A 21,791-nucleotide genomic window follows, 5' to 3' on the forward strand; every position below is an offset into this window, starting at 1 on the left:
CAGATTCTTTACCACTGAGTCACCTTGGAGGTCCTTATAAATATAATAAAGCATATGCCTTTAGAAATTCAGTGAGTTTTGACAAATGTGCAGATATACATGTAACTACCACTAAAATTAAATACAGTTTGGGTAATAGAAAGTAAAATTTCAAACACTGTATGTCCTGCTCTTGCATTCTCAAAGGATCCCCACTCTGGGCTCACAAAGACACTAGTTCTTCACTGAGGGACCCAGAACCTGAGCTTTCAGGAGAACAGTCCCCAGAACAATGTAGGTTCACAAAGGGATGGCTTATTGATAATAAGGGTCTTATGTATTCATGGGGTACATACATGAACAGCCTAATGTCAGTCCTCACATGTCTACCTATAAAAATTTATGTAACCTCTATCAAGATCACAACATCACACTGGTTAAGAAAGGGCCAGAATCTGAACGTCCGTTTTTATTGACTGATTGCATGCAATGCTACTAACTTACTGGTACATGGATTGAGGATAGCTGTTTTATATTACCCACAGCTTGCGTTATATTTTATTGAAACTCTTGAGAACTATAGACATTCATTTAAAAGAAAAAAGTCTCCCATTATCTCCTGGGACTCTGGGAAATCAGCGCAATTTAGTTTGCCAGGCCCCACAAATATTTACTGAGATGGCAAAGACAAAACAAAGTCATAAGACTGTTTGCATTAGAAGTTATTACATTAGCTGCATTAGGGTAGGTTTCCACACTCCAAAAATAAACTAGGCTTTTCCCTTTTAAAGACATAAAAATCAATCATTTTAGAACAGCTCTCCTAATCTTCTTAAAGGGCTTCCTGGTAGCTCAGCTGGTAAAGAATCTGCCTGCAATGCAGGAGACCTGGGTTCGATCCTTGGGTTGGGAAGATCAGCTGGAGAAGGGATAGGCTACCCACTCCAGCATTCTGGCCTGGAGAATCCCATGGACTGTACAGTCCATGGGGTTGCAGAGAGTCGAACACAACCGAACGACTTTCACTTCACTTCAGTTTTCTTAAGGAATGCTGAAGTTATTACTGAAACACTTCAAACATTTTTTTTTTAGTGTGTGAAATAAAATTGAAAAGAGCTAATTTTCTAGGGGAGTATATTTGGGGGGCTTTCCTTGACTATTATACAAGTATTTTGTTACATGCTTCCTTGTATTACTCATGTAAGGAAAGCAAATTACACGAAGTAAACACATATGTTCCAATATAAGCTTTTTGCAAGAATGTTCATAAGCCTGTCACTGCATAATGATGATGACAACAGAGGTAAGTAATATACGAGTGATACAAATAATTTTTCCCAATGTAGATGGTGAGTCTTCTAGCATTTGATAATAATAGTTCTCATTTGTTGGATGCTGCCTGTGAACCAACATAGTATAAGACAATTTATTTACATATATGTTCTCATTTAATCCACCCAACAATCCTAAAAACAGTATTAATATCCATACTTTTTACCAACGAGGAAACTGAGATGCACAGAGCCCTAAGAGGCAGATCTGACTCTGCCTTCCAAAATTCTATTCCTTCCACTTTCTCATCTTTTTAAAAAATTTTTCATATAGTCTTTATTTCTATGATTTTATTTTATTTTCCTAATCTTATCCAGCAATATATCACTTACTATCTTACTTTCTAGAGTTTGTTAATTGTGCTTCAAAATCTCATTTACAACACCTGAATTGAAAGGTATGAACCAAGAGTGATAGATTCTATTTTACAAGGGAGACTCTCATCTTTTGTAACTGGTGAGGAGTGGATTCTGAAGGAGAGGACCCCACCACCAAGCTCCCAGGTCTAGTTGGCTTCATTCTTCCCTCCGAGACCTATACTCTGAGCTCCTTCGTTTGTTACTATAGACTGAATGTGTGCCCCCAAAACTCATGTGTTGAAACCCTAATCCCCAGTTTAATGGTATTTGGAGATGAGGACTTTGGGAGGCAATTAGGTCATGAGGATGGAACCCTAGATGGGACTAGAGAGTTTTTAAGAAGAGACGTGAGCGAATTTGCTTCCCCTCTGGTCTCTCTGCGGTATGAGGATATGACTAGTAGATGGTATTCTGCAAACCAGAAGGAATCCCCCACCAGACACCAGATGTCTTGATTTTGGGTTTCCCAGTCTCCAGAACTGTGAGAAATAAACGTCTGTTGTTTACTACACTTTGTGGATTGTATTCTGTTACCATAGCCTGAACTAAGAAACTTGATCCCCAGTTACTGCACAGCCATACAAATGCACCTAAAGACTATACCTCATCATCTTCCTTTCTCTCTTTTTAAGCTATTCTTAGTTATTCTTCCTAAGAGCATGTTTTTTAGGTAATTTAACAATAATGGCAGAGAACGGCCATAGAACGACTGCAGGGCCTGCTTTAATTCTCCGTATAGTGCAGTGAACAAGCACATTCACGAGAGGTAATCAAAAGGAAACTTGAGCTCTGACTCCAACTGTCCCTTTAAAATTAGCTCAGTTTCCCTTTCCTGGGAATGAAATCCAGCATGTTCCATGACTTTACCGCTCATTCTTGGGAAACAGGCCATCTCAGGTCACTTTATGTCACGAAACAGTGTCCATGCAATAGTGAGGATGCCCCGTTCCACGCAATACAAAGAACTCTTTCTTTGATTTAGTGTTAGATTTCCTCTCCCAGCAAGGGCAGAGTTCCAGCAAGGGTGGTGGTGGGCCTTTTCTTACTACCAACCTGCTAAGCAATGCCCGTAGGTCCTTGGGGTTAGAGGGAAGAGGGAAAGGAGTAGAAAGTTCTTCCTTGACTGGTGTCATTCTAAAGGGCTTCATGCTATCTGGCATGGGAGATGCTTAAAGCTGATTCTCCCATAGGGATCACTGTGGATTCCTTGGAAGTTCCCTTGGTAGGTCCCTCACTCTGCTTGAGAAACCAACAGTTTCTCATTAAATTTCAGCAACTTCCATTTTGATTTGTCTCCTCAGCCTTTTTGGTACCTGATAGATATTCTATTTCAGAATCTCAGTCCGCATTTCCTACTTAACAGCCTATAATATTCACCATTACATAAGGCCTACATATTATGGTTCCTTGTCACTTGGACAGACACTTTGAGTATAAGTGTAGAATGACATGCCTCTCAGCCAGGAAAACTACATATTAAAAATGTTGTCTGGCCCTTGTTACAGTACCTGGAAAATTTCTCATGTTTATTTTCTTTCATTCAATTTTTGTGTGTGTGTGTGTGGTGTAATGCATGACTTGTAGGACCTTAGTTCCCTGATTAGGGATTGAACCTGGGCTCTAATAGGGAAAGCGCTGAGTGCTAACCACTGGACCTCTAGGGAATTCTCTCAAAGTTTTGTTTTAACTACAATTTGAAAATGGATTGTAATGCCTCTTCCGCAGAAATTGATTCTTTTTTCAATTCGTTCCACATTTTAGTGGTTTTTAGTAAATAAGAACTCTTAACTCTGGTCATCCTATGCTTAGACCTGAAATCAATTCTGTCTCTCCTTGCTGATGGAAAATTTTCCTATGAGCTCATCATGTTTTACATTTCCCTAAGTTAGAATGCAGGTGAAGGCATAAACTCAAATTCCTAATCCCCAGACGATCTGCATCCTACCAGCAGATCACTGCACCATTCTTGGTCAATATCACCTGTGCTGTTGATGCACTTATCAGAGACCCATTGGAGTCATACTGTTTAAAATAACAGTAGCATGTTAATCTTTAAACACTCTAATCCCTTTCCCTCTCTCTCACTCTGCCCTCAGAATTATATCAGAGACCACTGTAGCAATTGCCTCACCATGACAGTGACTAGGGTAAGGAGAGGGTGGCATCTAAGATGAAAAAATTTAAGGAGGTCCTCACTTCCGTGGTCACTGAAGCTCTGTGTCTTCAATTTGCACCCTGGGTGCCTCACTCACCTTACCCTAGTCCTGTCTCTGTGTTTCAGATCTGCATTTACCCAGTAGTGCTCCTGAGAACCTTCTGAGAGTCAGACACTGTTCCTGATTGTGGACATCAGAAGGAGAGCAGTCAGATAAAATTTTATGCCCTTAGTGGATAGTAACAAGTGCCGTAGAGGAAGATACAGCAGCGAAAGGGAATAAGGAAGGGCCAGAGTGGAGTAGGGGGTGTCATTTACAATAGGGTGGTCAGGGGAATCCTTATTGAGAAGGTAATATTTGAGCAAAGAATTGAAAGAGGTAAAAAGTTTTTGAACACTTTCTAAACTGCTCAAAATATTTTCTGAATTTGTTGCCAATAGTTTATGATGAATATATTTTACAAAAATACCTGGCTTCTCTTGACACATCCAAAGATCTGGCAACATGGAGCCCCCTCCCTGAACAACAACGAGATGAGCTGAGAGGGCTGGCCTCTCTGCACCGTGCTGGGGCTTTGTATGGAACAAAAAGCTTTCTCCAGCTCTCCATCTGCCTGCCTTGCTCTATTACATCACTTGTCTGTCCCTTGCAGAATCCGAGTTTGCAAACTTTGGCAAGAATCCTTAAGAGAGAACTCAAGTGCTGCCAGCCTCCCTCCAAGTAGTGATTTGGAGGCTTGGTGGCTCTGGAGATGAGAGGGTCTGCTCACCAGACCCCAGTAAAGTCACTCCACTAATGAAGCCAGGTGGCCTTGACTCTGGACTCCAGAGATGAGGGCTGTTTACTTAGTTGCTTCAAGCCGAAGGGAGAAGGTACTACTGGGCTGTCCTCTTGCACAGTGACTGGCAATACCAGAACTTCGTTAAAACCCTGCTACCCTAGTTCACACACGTTCTAACTTTCAACTAGTCCTTTTCTTGGAGCAAAAGAAAAAAAATATTCTGGGGTGTGCAATGCATGGTTTCTGTCTCAGCAGAATTTTAATACAAGCAGTTGCAGGTCTTTGAAACCCCACCTACCTGCTGGCACATGTCAGGCACAGGAATTTTCCACTTGGGTGAGACGCCTGTATGATCACTGAAACTACCCTGCGGAAGAGATATGTGGTGACAGATAGCACTGAGACACTTCTGTGAAGTGACAACAGGCCCCCATCCAACTATCACATATTCCTTACATTCTTTAGCTGGAAGTTTGTTTCTGTAACTCTGCTAAATTGGGCTTCCCCAGTGGCTCAGCGGTAAAGAAACGGCCTGCAATGCAGGAGACACAGGAAACTTAGGTTCGATCCCTGAGTCAGGAAGATCCCCTGTGGGAGGGCATGGCAAACCCACTTCAGCATTCTTGCCTGGAGAATCCCATGGACAGAGGAGCCTGGCGGGCTACAGTCCTTGGGGTCACAAAGAGTTGGACATGACTGAAGTGACTTAGCGTGCACGCACTGCCTATATTATAAGATCTTAAACTGAGGCCAAGTAGGTGAGAACAAGTTAAGATTTCTTAATTTCAATTTATGTAATAATCGCCACTGTGGAAAAAGAAAGAAAAGAGCGAAGTCAGGATAACAACAAGATCCTACTGCGTAGGCAGGGAACTATATTCAGTATCCTGTGATAGGCTGCAATGGAAAAGAATATGTATATGTCTACCTGAATCACTGTTGTATAGCAGAAATTCACACAACATTGTAACTCAACTATATTTCAATAAAATTTTTACAAATTTAAAAAGTACTAAAAAATAATCTCTACTGTGAAATTGCATGAAACTAGTTTTGTTATAAAATGAAAAAAGCTGGGACCACTGTGACTCTGAGTCAGACACACTATGTTTGTTTGACAAACGATTTAATATTCTGGATGTTTTTCAATTAACTTGCTATGTTTACACTGGATTAAAAACTCTCAAACCCTGCCTAGTGTACAGAGTACATCACGTCTCTGCTTTATTTCACAATCGGTTAAAAAGAGAGGAAAACTAGGGAGGGGGAGCATATTTCCAACCTTAACTCCAAGTTGGGCATTGGGATATTAAACTTTCATGTTAGTAAAAATGAAAACCATGGATAAACAATTAGAATTATTTTAAAGACAAGTTTGCAAATAACTAGCAGGCCACTCACGTAACATGAATATTAAAGGCAGATGAATTGAGGGGAAACATTTTAGGGTGACCCAAAGAAAATCTGTGAAACAGGAGAAATTTCTCTTTGGGGTACAAACTTTCTTTTCTCGGTACTTCCTTCATCTTTATCAGCCTGTCCTGCCCACCACTCCCCCTCCACAGTTCTCATGATCAGACGTTCTTCCACACTTCAGCCTCCCCCTGTCAAAGCATGGGCCAATGGGAAGGCACAAGAAACTTGCAAAAATCTTTTTTAAAAAGCTCTGGTTCAAAAATTGCTACTGATTTTAAGAACGTGAGGGAAAGAAGGTCAAGGGAAGAAAGACTGTGTCTCCTTACAAATTCTTATGACTTATTTCTTCCCTGGAGCACATTTTTTTTTCAAAGGATGCAACCATTTTTACAATGGAAGGTTTTTGTAGTTTTCTTTTGGGTATCAAACATTAAGCAGCAGGGACTTAGCAAAAGGAAAACCAAAAGAAACTGAATTTTAATTTTTCCATTAAAAGAAATCTTCAGAGTTTTTTAGCCAGCCTGTGTCCCTTTTCATTCATTTTTTGTTTTACTTATTAGACAAACTTACAAATAACTACTGACTCAAACCCAAAGCTTGAATACTAAATCCATATTAACTTCAGGAAAATTTAATTTTAGTTTAACCCTCCATTTTCAAGAAACCACATGTGAGAGAGATATTATTTTAAAATATCCTTAAGATGCAATACGGACATTTCACAAGAAACACATTTTTAAAAAAGACTAAGGAACAAAATGGGTACCAGTGTCTTTGCAGTGACCTAGAAATCATAACACTGGTGAATAATTCTGCTTTTCCTGAGATTTAACCTGCTTACCTGTTTCCCTTTCAGGAGTCATTACGAAGCTGCGGCAGTGTCTCAGATGTCCACAAACATGATGGAGGCCAGCCCCTGTCCTCAAGGCCATGCATGGTATGAGAAAACCACTATCTTTTCTCCACCTTCTGTGACCACCCCTCCCTCTCCACCCCTGGCATCTTTTTCCTTCCTGCAGAGGATGAGCTTCTTTCTCTGACTCCTGGTTCCATGGGATCTTAGTTCCCCAACCAAGGACTAAGCCTGCGTCTTCTGCATTGGAAGGCAGATTCACAGGTGCTTAACCACTGGCCCACTAGGGATGTCTCTCTTTTCTCCTTTGGACCATCTTCCCCTCTTCCTATAACTTCCTTTTGGGCTAAAAACTTGCACCCATCTCCCCTGTTCTGAGACCCTTCTTGACACTGTGCTGTCACTACAAGATACTACCGTCAATGTTCTTTTCCTACCAGTCACCCTGAACAAGGACCCTATAGCTGCTCCAACATTGCTTGCAGGAAAATCACCCAGAGTGCATCTGCATTCGAAGGCAGACTTTGAGTCAGTGAAGGCCAGAGAATCATCATTTCTAATGAGCACCCGGGTGATGCCCATGTGGAGGACTCTCCAGTCAGCACATTCACTTTATTCATGTATTCCTCACCATTTCTTCCACCTCCCTGAAATGGTTCCTAAAAATCACCACTGATCTTCTTACCCTCATATCCAATGGCTCGTCCCTTTGTTCTTAGCATCTTTAATCCGTCCACAGTATTGTTTTCCACAGTGGTCACTTGCCATCCTTCTCTTGAAATTTCTTCTCTTGGATTCACTGATATGATACTCCTTTGGCTCTTCTTTCATGGGCAACTCCAGTTTCCATTGGTTGTAGCCCTTCCTCCTCCTGTGACCTGAAGGAACCTAGTCACCCCCAAGTGACAACCCTCCAATTCAGTATTTGCTCTTTGGTTTACCTTTGTCTCTGTTCTTTCCCTCAGGAACTATCTGATTTCATGATCGCAAAGTGCATTTTTCAGATGCATGTTTCTAAAGGGACCTTTGCCCCAAATCACATTCCAACCTCCAGCTCCACCTGGACAAGCTGCTCATAGCTGAAACTTAGGTTTTAAACCAAACTTGAGACCTAATTTCTATGGCTCATTTTTCTGTTTCTATGAGTGATATCATTATTACTCTGGTCACACAAGCCCCCAATCTTTGAGTTATCCTTGGTCTTCCTGTCTCTTTATATTCTCTCAGAAATTCTAAGCCAGAAGGACAGGGAAGACAGCTCACAGGGTCCAGCAATGAGTGAGTTGAGAGTACTGGACTGGGAGGTTTACTAACCACATTTCCAGCTACAATTTAGCAACACTTTTATATCCTGATGATAAATCTACATACAGCTCAGCTAACTCACCAGCTTAAACCCACCAGCCTGTTTTTCATCTCCCCTGTTCTGTACTTTCTCTTTTCATTTGCATCCACATCTCCTATTTCCTTTTCATTCCTCTCCTATCTCATTCTTTCTTTTTCTCTTTCTCTTCCATTGGTAATCAATCAGACATTTTCAAAGGAATCATGGACTTCTCTCATGGTACAGTGGATAAGGATCCACCACTGCAGGGAACATGGGCTCCATCCCTAGTCCAGGAAGATCCCACATGCCATGGAGCAGCTAAGCCTGTGTGCCATAGCTCCTGAACACGAGAGCCACGACTCCTGGGTCCGCGTGTGCCGTGAGCCCACATGCCACTGTAGTGAGAAGGCCGTGCCCTGCAATGAAGAGCAGGCCCTGCTCACCGCCGTTAGAGAAAGCCCATGCACAGCAACGAAGATTCAGTGCAGCCAGAAGTAAATAAAATAAAGGCAGTCACATTCCCTTAGCCTCTCTCAATTCGAACTCATTTAGTGAATAATATCTCTCCAGTCCTATCCATCTCTCATCTAGCTATCTCACATTTTGTTTCCTCACCATACTCATTCTCATCATCCTTCCAAATCTTAAAACAGTTCCAGGAGAACAAAGACCATCCCTATATTATTTTGTCTTGTATCCCCTTGGTGTCTGACATGAAGTGGTCAGTAAGTGCTTGTGAAAGGAGGAAAGAGGGAAGAGAAGGCAAGGGGGAAGAGAAAGAATACAATCCTCATTTGGCAGATAAGTAAGCAGGGCTCCAAGAGCTTAAGCAACCTGTCTACAGTCATACGCTTGACTGATGATGGAGACAGTCCGCTACGTCTGTCCTGTCTGAAGCTAAAGCCTGTATTAAGGACACTGCCTCAGATGATCTTATTTACAAAGCAGAAACAGAGACACAGAGAACAAATGTAGGATAGCAAGAGGGGAAAGGGAAGGGATGAATTAGAAGATTGGGATTGACATATATAAACTATTACTACTAAGCATAAAATAGATAACTAATGCAAACCTACTAGATGGCTCCGGGAAGCCTCCTCAGTGCTCTGTGGTGACTAAGTGGGAGGGAAGTCCAGAAAGCAGGGGGTCCATGTCCACATACGGCTGATCGACTTTGCAGTACAGCAGAAACTGAGGGAATACTGGAAAGCAGCTATACCACAGCAAACATTTTTTAAAAAACCTTTCTTTATCCCCAGCTCTGTATTAGGTGCCCCAGGAGGAGACAAATACATACAAGACAAGGGCTCTGCCCCCTAAGAAGTATGTAATTTAGTAAGGAAGTGAAATACAAAAATAACTGTAATATAAAGTAGGGTGTAATCATGAGCTCACATTTTCTAAAAAGATTTGATGAGTACCTACTTTCTTGGTAAATAATTTTAGAGTGTGACAGAATAAAAAGTTCGTAAACAGTGTTCAAATGGAAGGCTCTCCTCTTCCCTGAAGCCTTGTGGTTGACATGACTAAGAATAAGAGTCTTGAAATTCGAGCATAGCGAACTTTCTCTCACATGTCAGATCCACAGGCCCAAGTTAATGGAGATTCCATCGTAGTTCTCAGCCTAAAACCAGATTCAAGGCACTTAGCAGCAAGTCTTAACTGCTGGCTGCCAAGAGCAGAAACAGTGTCATTTAAACATGCTGCCAGCTTACTGTCTACAAGTTGTCTACAAGTATTCTACAAGTTGGTACAAAAGAAGAAATTTCTCTAAGGCCTGGAAGAGAGAGAAAATTACCTTTTTTTTCCCCCCAAACCTAGAGCGGACACACAAGTAGGTCTCTTTTGTAATTTTTCATTTTCAGATAGTTTATCGCAAAAGTATTTGATCTTCAGAAGAAAAATTGGGCAAGTCCTTCTGGTTGCTTAGGGAACAGAATGACTGGGTAATACGTTCAAAGTCACACAAGCTTATTAGGGTAGAACTCAAGCAGCAAACAAGTAAGCATTATAGTGGGGTTAGTGTGTGGTGCAGCTCTGGGATGGAGAAGTTTAATATCATAAGGGTAAGCATTAGCCATGGACAAGCTGGCGCCACATGTGCTTCTTACATTTCTCAGTTTGTGCCAGTTTGGGGCCAAAGATTTTCATAAAGCAAACATTTCAGAACAGAGGGAATAATGGTGTTGGGGTAACTGGCTATCTAATTGGGGGAAAAAAAAGTTAAATCATTGCCTTAACCCTCCATGGAAAAAATACAACAGGTGTGCTTAAAAATTTAAGTAAAATTTTAAACTATGTAAATAGTAGAAAAGGTGTGGAATAGGTGGATCATTTTCCACCCATAGGTAAATAAAGGTCTTTCAGCATGACACAAAGGCGGAACCGTGAAGTACAGGATTACATTTAAGGACACTTAAGAATGAAAAAAGAAAACTTTATATTGCCAAAAGGTGCAATAAAACAATGTCAAAATTAAAAACTAGAATATATTTTAAAGTATGAGATATTTACATTTCTATAGTCATTCAGTTCAAAAAGGAGGAAATACATCCATGCTATAAAGAGATAAGTAAAATAATTTTTTAAAAAGTTCCACAGTTTCTCAGCTAAACAGATGGCCAAAAAGTATAAGCCTCATCATATTTAGTTACAGCAAGCATATAGGAAAATGAGCTTCATGTAGGACTGGTGAGAGAATAATTGCTACCATTTTTGTGAAGGACACTTTGGTAATTTGTACCACAAAACCTTCAAAATAGACACAGCAACTCTACTTGTAGGAATTAATCCTAGAAAATTATTAGAAAAACACAAATAAATTTATGTCCAAAACATTTATTGTGGCATTGTTTATAACAGTGAAAACTGAAATCATCTAAATGTTGAATATGAATGAATTAAATATATGATGATCCAATCATATAGCAGAATATCCTGCTGCTATTAAAAAGATCACAATGTGAATATGCTTTTACTGACACAGAAAGCTATTTAAGCTGAAGCTCCAATACTTTGGCTATCTGATACAAAGAGTTGACTCACTAGAAAAGACCCTGATGCTGGGAAAAATTGAAGGCAGGAGGAGAAGGGGACAACAGAAGATGAGATGGTTCAATGGCATTACCGACTCAAATGAGTTTGAGCAAGTTCCAGGAGATGGTGAGGGACAGGGAAGCCTGGGGTGCTGCAGTCCATGGGGTCACAAAGAGTAAGACACAACTGAGTGACTGAACAAAAACAACAAGTTACAGAAAATCCCATTACACAACAATTTTATAATTTCTTTTTTATAAAAAGAATATCATGTTTTTATGTAGAATCTAAAACAATGATATAGACTAACTTATTTACAAAACAGAAATAGATCACAGACATAGAAAACAAATTTATGATTATCAAAGAGGAAAGGGCCAGGAGGAATAAATTAAGAGTTTGGGGTTAAAATATACACACTACTATATATAAAATAATCAACATGGATCTACTGTATAGCATAGAGAACTATACTCAATACTTTGTAGTAACCTATAATGGAAGAGAGTGTAAAAAAGGAGTATATATGTATAACTGAATCACTCTGCTATATACTTGAAACTAACACAACACTGTAAATCAACTATATCTCAGTAAGAATCTTAGAAATAAAATTAACTAAAAATTAGAAAGGATATCAGACAACAAAACATGTATAACAACTTATTTTACATTTATTTAGATATATATGCATATTTATACATGTATGTGTGTGCTAATGAGCTCCCCTGGTAGCTCAGCTGGTAAAGAATCCATCTGCAAAGCAGGAGACCCCGGTTCCATTCCTGGGTTGGGAAGATCTTCTGGAGAAAGGATAGGCTATCTACTCCAGTAATCTTGGACTTCCCTGACGGCTCAGCTGGTAAAGAATCCATGTGCAATGCGGGAGACCTGGGATCGATCCCTGGGTTGGGAAGACCACCTGGAGAAGGGAACAGCGACCCACTCTAGGATTCTGGCCTGGAAAATTCCATGGACTGTATAGTCCATGGGGTTGCAAAATACATTAACACATGTGTATATGTATTGATACATACATACACAAGGAGAGAGAGAGAAAAAATGAGCCAGACAGTTCAATCCCAATGCCTTTGAGGATCCAGTATTAGAAACTTGTATTAGATTAACATGAACTTCAAGATCTTTGAATGTTCAACACCCTCCCCTAAGTTACTTCTTCATGTTTCCAATTGCCTCGGCACTTCTAACCCACTGTGTACCTGTCTTGTTTCACCTCATGAAACTCAGAGGTAAATCTTGGTCCTTTCACAATAAATCCACTCACACTAAGCCTCTGTTGAGTTTTTGCTGACTTTATTGAAGTTTTAAGGAGAATGATGGTTGGCACTTGGACTCCTATCTCAATAGCTCTTTAGCCATTCTCCTGATTGATTCCTGGGAAGCTTTGGTGCCTCCCAACATCTGGCCCCAGAAGGAAGGTAATAGACTAAGATTCTCTCTTTATCATTAGATATGTGTGTATATATGTATCATATATATGTATTGTATATGTACATGTATATGTGTGTATATATAATTATATATATATGTATAAAATATGTATAAAATATCCTCTGGCTCCCTGGATATTTAAAAATCCAGAAAGCAATTATTCAAAAGTTATCAGGGGCTATTACTACTCAGTGGAAGTTCAAATGACTTTTATACTCTTCATACTTTTCTAAATTTTCTGAATTTTTTAAAGCATGTATTATTATTGGAATAAGAGGGAAAAAATTTAACTTATTTTTATTTTAAAGGGTAGAGGTGTAGTACTAAAAACAAAGCAGTTTTTCTCTGCATTCGTTCACACCTGACTTGCAGAAACCCAGCCCCTTCTAATTTACCCCAAATTGTTTAAGGAGCCTGCGGGAGGCATCCCACAGGCACCCTAAAACCAGCCATCTTGGGTACCACATTAGTCTCCCATTTGTTGTCTGTCCTGCGGTGACCTGCCTCACCAGGAGCCCAAAGGACATCCCTCCTCACGTGGCCCTCAAAGAGCCCCACAGTCCTGCTGGTCAATGCCCTCCAGCACCTCAGCCAAAGGACCAGAGGTCTCCCAAGGCCACCACCCCTTATCTTTGCCCAAACTGACCTTCTACTGACTTGCTTTTTTGCAGCTACTGCAAAGGACCCTGGTACGTTCCAGAGCCAATAGTGGCTTTCCCCCTCCCCTTTCCACCTTTGGTAGAAAGGAAAGATAAAAAATAAATAGGGATTAATGTCCAGAGCAGTTGGGCAGTTTCTCCTCCCTCTCAGGCTACAGAGAACAGGAGATGCCTGCCTTCCTGGAGGTCTCGCTGCAAGGCCCGGGCAGAGGCTGCCTGGAGCAGCTGAGGGGCTGGCTGGGCCACCCACACAGAGAGGGCAGAAGCCTCTCTGGCTCCCGGTCTGCTTGTTTGGTGGAGCGGTGGGAGACCAGGCAGAAGTACCCAAGTGAGCACCCCAAGTAGATTATGAATGACTGTCCCACTGGCCAGTCCATGGAGCTGCGCCAATACACTCTCTCACCAAGGCTGAACCTTGTTGTGGCAGGGTCACCCCTTACAGCCCACCCCTCTGCAGAGGGTGCATGGGTGAAGAGCACTACCAAGGCCGTAAGCTATGGCCTCCTGCGACGGTCTTCACCTGGCTTCACAGCCTCAGGATGGGGAATATACAAAATCTGGGGTCAAGTCTCAAAGGGCCTGCGTAGGCGAAAAACCACACTAAAGACATAGGTTTCCAGAGAGAAAAAGAATCTCAGGATCTCAGACAAATTGGCTTGCCCCAGGCTAGACTAGGCTTGCAGCTATGCTTAATTTAGGCCACTCACCTGAATAATATTTTATTAATAATATTATCTAGCACTTATATGGGGTTTCGCTGGTGGCTCAGATGGTAAAGAATCTGCCTGCAATGCAGGAGACTCAGATTTGATCCCTGAGTTGGGAAGATCCCCTGGACAGGGAGACCTGGGGAGCTGCAGTCCATGGGGTCACCAAGAGTCAGACACCATTTAGTGACAGAACAGCAACACTCACCTAAAGGGGTGAGAGAGTGACTATGGATATATCCCAGGGAAGAACATTCTAGGCACAGGAAATAGCCCAGCGGAAGATTCTTAGCAAGGGAGGTCGCCCAGTGTCTTCAATCAAAAGCTCATGTGGTTTGGGTTCCCTTAGTGGCTCAGTGGTAAAGAATCCACCTGCCAATACAGGAGACGGGTTTGATCCCTTATGCAGGAAGATTCCGCATGCCGCAGAGCAACTAAGCCTGAGTGCCGCAACTTTTGAGCCCGTGAGCCCTAGAGCCCATGCTCTGCAACAAGAGAATCCACCTCAGTGAGAAGCCGGAACACTGCAACTAGAGAGTAGCCCCCACTGTCCTGCAAATAGAGAAAGTCTGTGCGGCAACAAAGACCCAACACCCCAAAAATAAAATGAATTAATAAAATTAAATTGAAATTACATATATTAAAAAAAATCTAAAGTGGTTTGGTGCGGACTAAGTACATAAAGGAAAGATATACCCATTTGAATGCAGAGTTCCAAAGAATAGCAAGGAGAGATAAGAAAGCCTTCCTTAGTGATCATTGCAAAGAAATAGAGGAAAACAATAGAATGGGAAAGACTAGGGATCTTCTCAAGAAAATTAGAGATACAAAAGATGGGCACAATAAAGGACAGAAATGGTATGGACCTAACAAGCAGAGGATATTAAGAAGCGGTGGCAAGAATACACAGAACTGTACAAAAAAGGTCTTCATGACCCAGATAATCACGATGGTGGGATCACTCACCTAGAGTCAGACATCCTGGAATATGAAGTTAAGTGGGTCTTAGGAAGCATCACTATGAACAAAGCTAGTAGAGGCGATGGAATTCCAGTTGAGCTATTTCAAATCCTGAAAGATGATGTTGTGAAAGTGCTGCACTCAACATGCCAACAAATTTGGAAAACTCAGCAGTGGCCACAGGACTGGAAAAGGTCCGTTTTCATTCCAATCCCAAAGAAAGGCAATGCCAAAGAATGCTCAAACTACACACAATTGCACTTATCTCACACGCTAGCAAAGTAATGCTCAAAATTCTCCAAGCCAGGCTTCAACAATACATGAACCATGAACTTCCAGATGTTCAAGCTGGTTTTAGAAAAGGCAGAGGAACCAGAGATCAAATTACCAATATCCACTGGATCATCGAAAAAGCAAGAGAGTTCCAGAAAAACATCTACTTCTGCTTTATTGACTATGCCAAAGCCTTTGACTGTGGGGATCACAACAAACTGTGGAAAATTCTGAAACAGATGGGAATACCAGGCCACCTGACCTGCCTCTTGAGAAATCTGTATGCGGGTCAAGAAGCAACAGTTAGAACAGGACATGGAACAACAGACCGGTTCCAGATAGGGAAAGTAGTACGTCAAGGTTGTATATTGTCACCCTGATCATTTAACTTATATGCAGAGTACATCATGTGAAATGCCGGGCTAGATGAAGCACAAGCTGGAATCAGGATTGCCAGGAGAAATATCAATAACCTCAGATATGCAGGTGACACCACCCTTATGGCAGAAAATGAAGAGGAACTAAAAAGCCTCTTGATGAAAGTGAAACAGGAGAGTGAAAAAGTTGGCTTAAAACTCAACATTCAGAAAACTAAGATCATGGCATCTGGTCCCATCACTTCATGGCAAATAGATGGGGAAAGGACAGAAACAGTGACAGACTTTATTTGGGGGGCTCCAAAATCACTGTAGATGGCGATTGTAGCCATGAAATTAAAAGATGCTTACTCCTTGGAAGAAAAGCTATGCCCAACCTAGACAGCATATTAAAAAGCAGAGACATTATTTTGCCAACAAAGATCTGTCTAGTCAAAGCTACGATTTTTCAGTAGTCATGTATGGATGTGAGAGTTGGACTATAAAAAAGCTGAGCACCAAAGTAATGATGCTTTTGAACTGTGGTGTTGGAGAAGACTCTTGAGAGTCCCTTGGACTGCAAGGAGATCTAGCCAGTCAATCCTAAAGGAATCAGTCCTAAATATTCATTGGAAGGACTGATGCTGAAACTGAAACTCCAATACTTTGGCCACCTGATGCAAAGAACTGACTCAATGGAAAAGACCCTGATGCTTGGAAAGATTGAAGGTAGGAAGAGAAGGGGATGACAGAGGATGACATGGTTGGATGGCATCCCCAACTTGATGGACATGAGTTTGATTAACCTCTGGGAGTTGGTGATGGACAGGGAAGACAGGCATGCTGCAGTCCATGGGGTCGCAAAGAGTCAGATATGACTGAGTGACTGACGTACATAAAGTAAGAGATTAGAGAGATTATAAGGTAGAGATGGTATGGGTCCTGTAGTCTATTGTCATTTACTGGGTAAGATGAGAAGCCATTCAAATGTTTTGCTAATAATAATCACAGTAAAGTTGTTGATTTTAGTGGAGCTAAGAAGGAAAGGAAATATTTTTTATAGCCATGTCCCCTTCTTGGTCCCTGTAGACATCTGAGTTTGCAATTCCTGTGACAGTTCATAGGAAAATCATAAGACAGGACAAAACATGTGGCTTTCTCCACCCTGATAGGCAAAGCCAGTCATACTGACTAACTTTCCGAGATATGCCACCTTTGCTGGTTTCCCCGCTCTAGCCTGTGGAGCCTCAGCCGCACCACTGCACTCTCTCACTCCTTGTAGCATGCATTTGTTTTCCTCTGCTTGTCATTCCTTAGCTCCCTAATCACCTAGAAAGTGAAGTCGCTCAGTCGTGTCTGACTCTTAGCGACCCCAGGGACTGCAGCCTACCAGGCTCCTCCGTCCATGGGATTTTCCAGGCAAGAGTACTGGAGTGGGGTGCCATTGCCTTCTCCGCTCATCACCTAGGGTCTTCCCTAATTCCCTGTTGCAAAGCCACCACTCTGGAGGCTCCAATCAGGTATCTATTCTAGGTCCCAACCTGGCGCTGCCCTACTTTAGGACTCTCACATCACTGACAGCAAAATTTATAATCTCTTGCAAAGGAACTTGTAACACCCTGAAATTTACTTAGCAACCACACCCCAGAGGTAAACTCTACAAATGGAGCCCTTATTTGAAATGTGCTTTGAGATTAAAGGAAGCAGTTTCACTTCTACATCCAAAGTAAACTTCTCTGAAATTAATTCACCAATGAGGAGATTAGAAGCTAGGAACTTAGCCTAAAAAGTTATATATGATTTTGGAAAAGAAAACAAATTTGACCAATAGTATTTGGCAGAATGCAGTGTGTGAAAAAGCAAATGAGTGCAAGGTAAGTCAGTCAACGTAAGTTTGTGCCTACATTAATATCCCCAGTTACAAATGACAACTCAAACTCATGCGACTGGTTGATGGAACCAATTAAACAGGAATCCATATATTTTACCTTGTTTATAGAACTTTCTGGAGCCAAGTTATTTCAAAATATTTGGACCCCGAGCATACACCAAAAGAGTTAAAAGAACATGACTAGAAGCTAGAGTGGATGCATTTCTTCCTATTCCTTCCTCCAGGTATAGCCAGATCCCTGTGCATATACCGTATGTGAACAAGCAATAGAACTCTGAAAGGCTGAAAGAAGACAGACCAGCTAGCGACCTTGGAACCTGAAAAACAGCAGGGCAGTGAATTCTCACGGCTTTCTTTTGCCTGATATATTCTGGACTAGGTGCTGAAGAAGCCTGAAACCCAGAAACAGCAACAGACGCAGGCAAAAAATGCAGTAAGAAAAACCGATTCTCTCTGGCTAAAGTCTTGCTCTCTCTAGCTAAGTCAGCCTAGCAAGCCAGAACATTTGCCATGAAAACCACCCAGCTCCAGCTCAACACCATGGGGAAAACTAACGCTACCCTCACCCCTGGCAGCAAAGTTCCAGTGGGGAGCTCAGGTTTTCACCCTCCCCCAGCTCACTGGGAAGGGCCCTCTCCCCTTTTTGGGGTGGAGACGGGAACTGGGGGCCTGACAGTGCCTTCCCCGGCTAGTGGGACGCTGGAGGAGCCTGCCAAAACAGGAGATTCCAGTAAGACCCGTAGTTTTACAGCTTAATACCCAATGTGTCCAGATACAATTAAAAAAGTCATTTCATAACAAAATCCAGGAAAATCTCAACTTGAATAAGAAAGGGAAGTAAAAAAAAAAATGCCAATACTGAGGTGACACATATGTTATTAGAATTATCTGACGAACATTTTAAAACAGCTATCATAAAATTACTTCAACAAGATTTCCATCACACTTGAAACAAATGGAAAAAAAGTCTTATCGAAAAACAACCAAAAAGAGGAAGAAGACAGAGAACCAAAAGGAAATTTCAGAGCTGAAAAATATAATAACCAAAGTGAGAGCCTCAGCTGATGGGCTCAACAGACAGTGAAAAGGAAGGAGGAAGGAATTAGTGAACTGGAAGACAGCACAATGAACCTGAAAATAAACTGGAAAAAAAAAAAAAAATCAACAGAGCCTCAAGCACCTATAGGACCATAACAAAAATTCTAATGTTTGTATTATTGAAGTTCTGGAATGAGGGGAGAAAAAAATGGGGGGAAAAGCATTCAAAGAAATAATGGTTGAAAATTTTCCAAAATTTGGCAAGAGACAAAAATGCACATATTCAAGAAGCTAAACGAATTTCAGATAGGATAAACCTAAAGAAATTCCCACCAAGACCTCATCATCAAGCTTCTAAAAGCTAAAGATATGGGAAAACCTTTAAAAAACCAGAGAGAAAGTATATTTCACTAATAAGAAAAAGACTGTTTGACTGATAATAGATTTCTCATCAGAAACCACAGAAGCCAGAAGGATGTGACTCACAGTTGTCAAGTGCTAAAAGGACTGTCAACCCAGAATCCAAGAATGGGCATCATCAAAAAATCTGTAAACAACTAATGCTGGAGATGATGTGGAGAAAGGGAACCCTCCTACACTGTTGGTGGGAATGTAAACTGGTACAGACACTGCGGAGAATAGTATGGAGGTTCCTTAACAAATTAAAAATAGAGCTACCATATGATTCAACAATCCCACTCCTGAGCACATATCCAAAGAAAACTATAATTCAAAAAGACACATTCACTCCAATGCTCAGTACAGCACTATTTACAATAGCCAGGGCATGGAAACGACCTAAATGTCCATCAGCAGAGGAATGGATGGAGAAGATGTGGTATATATACACAATGGAATAAAAAAAGAACAAAATAAGGTCATTTGCAGCAACCTAAAGAGTGTCATACCGAGTGAAGTAAGTCGGAGAGAAACAAATATCATATAATACCACTCATGTGTGGAATCTTAAAAACGGCTACAAGTGAACTTAAAAGAACAAAACAGAGTTATAAATGTAGAAAACAAACTTACGGTAACTGGGGGCAAAGGGGGAGGGATAAATTGGAAGACTGGGATTGTCACATACACACTACGATATATAAAACAGGTGACTAATAAAGACCTGCCGTATAGCACAGGACACTCTACTCAATGCTCTGTAATGACCCATATGGGAAAGGAACCTAAGAAAGAGTGAATGTGTGACTGGTGTAACAGATTCGCTTTGCTGCACCCCTGAAACTAACACAGCCCTGTAAGTGAACAATGCGTGCATTCGTGCTCGGTCATGTCTGACCCTTTGTGACCCCAAGGACTGTAGCCCACCAGGCTCCTCTGTCCATGGAATCTTCCAGGCAAGAATACTGAAGTGGCCTATACCCCGACAAAAATTTAAAAAACAAACAACCCCCCCCCCAGGTGGCTTAGTTAAGCTCTAAAATATTAATACATTAAAAAATGATTATGGATATATGTGTGCCATCCCATATTCCTCAGAGTACTATTATTTTGTGCTCTAAACCTTCATTTGTTAAAATGAAGGCTTGCATTTTCAGATACATCCAGCATAGTTAAGGTCACATTTTCCCTCATGATTTTCCATTCACTTGACTCATTAAAAACTTTAAGATGTTCTTCAAACCACAGACCTTAGAAACTAAAGCAGTAATCAGTCGGGCACAATTACCTAAAGCTATGATCTAATATTCAGCACTTCCTCCAAACTAAGTCTTTCCAAATATTTCAGAATTAAATTAAAGCTTCTTTTATACCGTACCTCTGCCCCTTAACTAAGAGTAAGGACAATCTATAAAGTTACCAGGAAGAAATACTCCAGCTGGTTGTATGACATCAACATATGTTGTGATTGGAAACAGGATGAAAGACTTTGACACAAGTCCATCTCTGGTACAATACTTATCTTTTCTTTCCTTCTGTCATCTCTAAGGTTTGTGAGCTAATTCTTCTTCTACGTAAAAGGAAATTACATCTACTTTGAAGATTAAACAAGTTTGGTAAATGTGAATGTATCTAATGTAGACCAAAGTAAACAGGAGGTAATTAATATGAGCTCTCCTCCTTCCATCTCAGTTTTCTGTTGGGTGGACAAATCTAGAAATCTTTAGAATGGAGCGCCACTATATATTTTCATGTTTTCTTTTTAATTTTTCTTTTGTGAACCCGAGTATAATCTTGATATACAGACCACTCAGAGAAGAAATTACTAGAGCATTTAATCATGCTGATGTTATCACTCATGTTTAGGGTGACTACTGAATCTGTGATTGTATGTGGAACACTTTTGAGAATGAAACTGGACACCATTAATATATTACCCTAGGGCATCAGGACTCTCATGGAAAAAGCTAGATATATAGTCACAGGTCAGAGATTTAGCTGTGATCCAAACATGAAACCACAAAGGCAGCAGAGCAGCCAAAGTGAAGACCTCAAAATGAAGAATCCACAAATTCACTCAAGGTCATGCGTAGTATTTATGGGGAAGCGCTAATAGTTTTCAGCAGAGCCCATTTAATCTTATTTTGTTGGTGGTGGTGTTCAGCCACCCAGTCGTGTCTGACTCTGCGACCCTGTGGACTGCAGCATGCCAGGCCTCCCTGTCCCTCCCCATCTCCTGGAGTTTGCTCAAGTTCATGTTCATTGCATCGGTGATGCCATCCAGCCATCTCATCCTCTGATGTGCTCTTCTCTTTCTGCCCTCAATTTTTCCCAGCATCAGGGATTTTTCCAACGAATTATCTGTTCTCATCAGATGACCAAAATACTGGAGCTTCAGCTTCAGCATCAGTCCTTCCAGTGACTATTCAGGGCTGATCTCCCTTAAGATTGATTGGTTTGATCTCCTTGCTGTCCAAGGAACTTTTAAGAATCTTCTCCAGCACCACAGTTTGAAGGCATCAATTCTATGTGACCACTGGGAAGACCACAGCCTTGACTGGGAATATCATAGCCCTGACTATATGGACCTTTGTCAGCAGAGTAATGTCTCTGCTTTTCAACACACTGTCTAGGTTTGTCATCACTTTCCTGCCAAGTCTTCCGGTTTCATGGCTGCAGTCATCGTCTCTGATAATTTTGGAGCCCAAGAAGAGGAAATCTGTCACTGCTTCCACCTTTTCCCCTTCTATTTGCCATGCAGTAATGGGGCCAGATGCCGTGATCTTAGTTTTTTCAATATTTAGTCTTAAGCAGGCT

The 21,791-nt window shown here is 41.2% G+C and overlaps 1 protein-coding gene across 17 annotated transcripts in view; it reads right to left on the reverse strand.

Annotated features, from left to right (window-relative positions):
• The window catches only part of LOC122442960 (SH3 domain-binding protein 1-like), a 90,382-nt gene extending 80,913 nt beyond the window's left edge, over positions 1–9,469 (reverse strand). For 6 of the 17 annotated variants that reach the window (XR_006269841.1, XR_006269842.1, XR_006269840.1 and 3 more), the window contains exons 1-3: positions 7,562–9,250; positions 6,865–6,939; positions 4,906–4,974 (exon numbers count right to left, since the gene is read on the reverse strand). Coding sequence is in view for 2 of the 17 variants with exons in the window: in XM_043470650.1 (XP_043326585.1) it covers positions 4,906–4,974; positions 7,562–7,567 (75 nt within the window). In the remaining 15 variants the exon portion in view is untranslated. Of the gene's footprint in view, positions 1–4,905; positions 4,975–6,864; positions 6,940–7,561; positions 9,251–9,279 lie in introns of those variants that run through there. The other 11 variants (XR_006269843.1, XR_006269853.1, XR_006269854.1 and 8 more) reach the window with 5 other exon arrangements.
• Positions 9,470–21,791: the final 12,322 nt, after the last annotated feature.

Source organism: Cervus canadensis, chromosome 6 (assembly GCF_019320065.1).
Source record: "Cervus canadensis isolate Bull #8, Minnesota chromosome 6, ASM1932006v1, whole genome shotgun sequence".
NCBI lineage: Eukaryota > Metazoa > Chordata > Mammalia > Artiodactyla > Cervidae > Cervus > Cervus canadensis.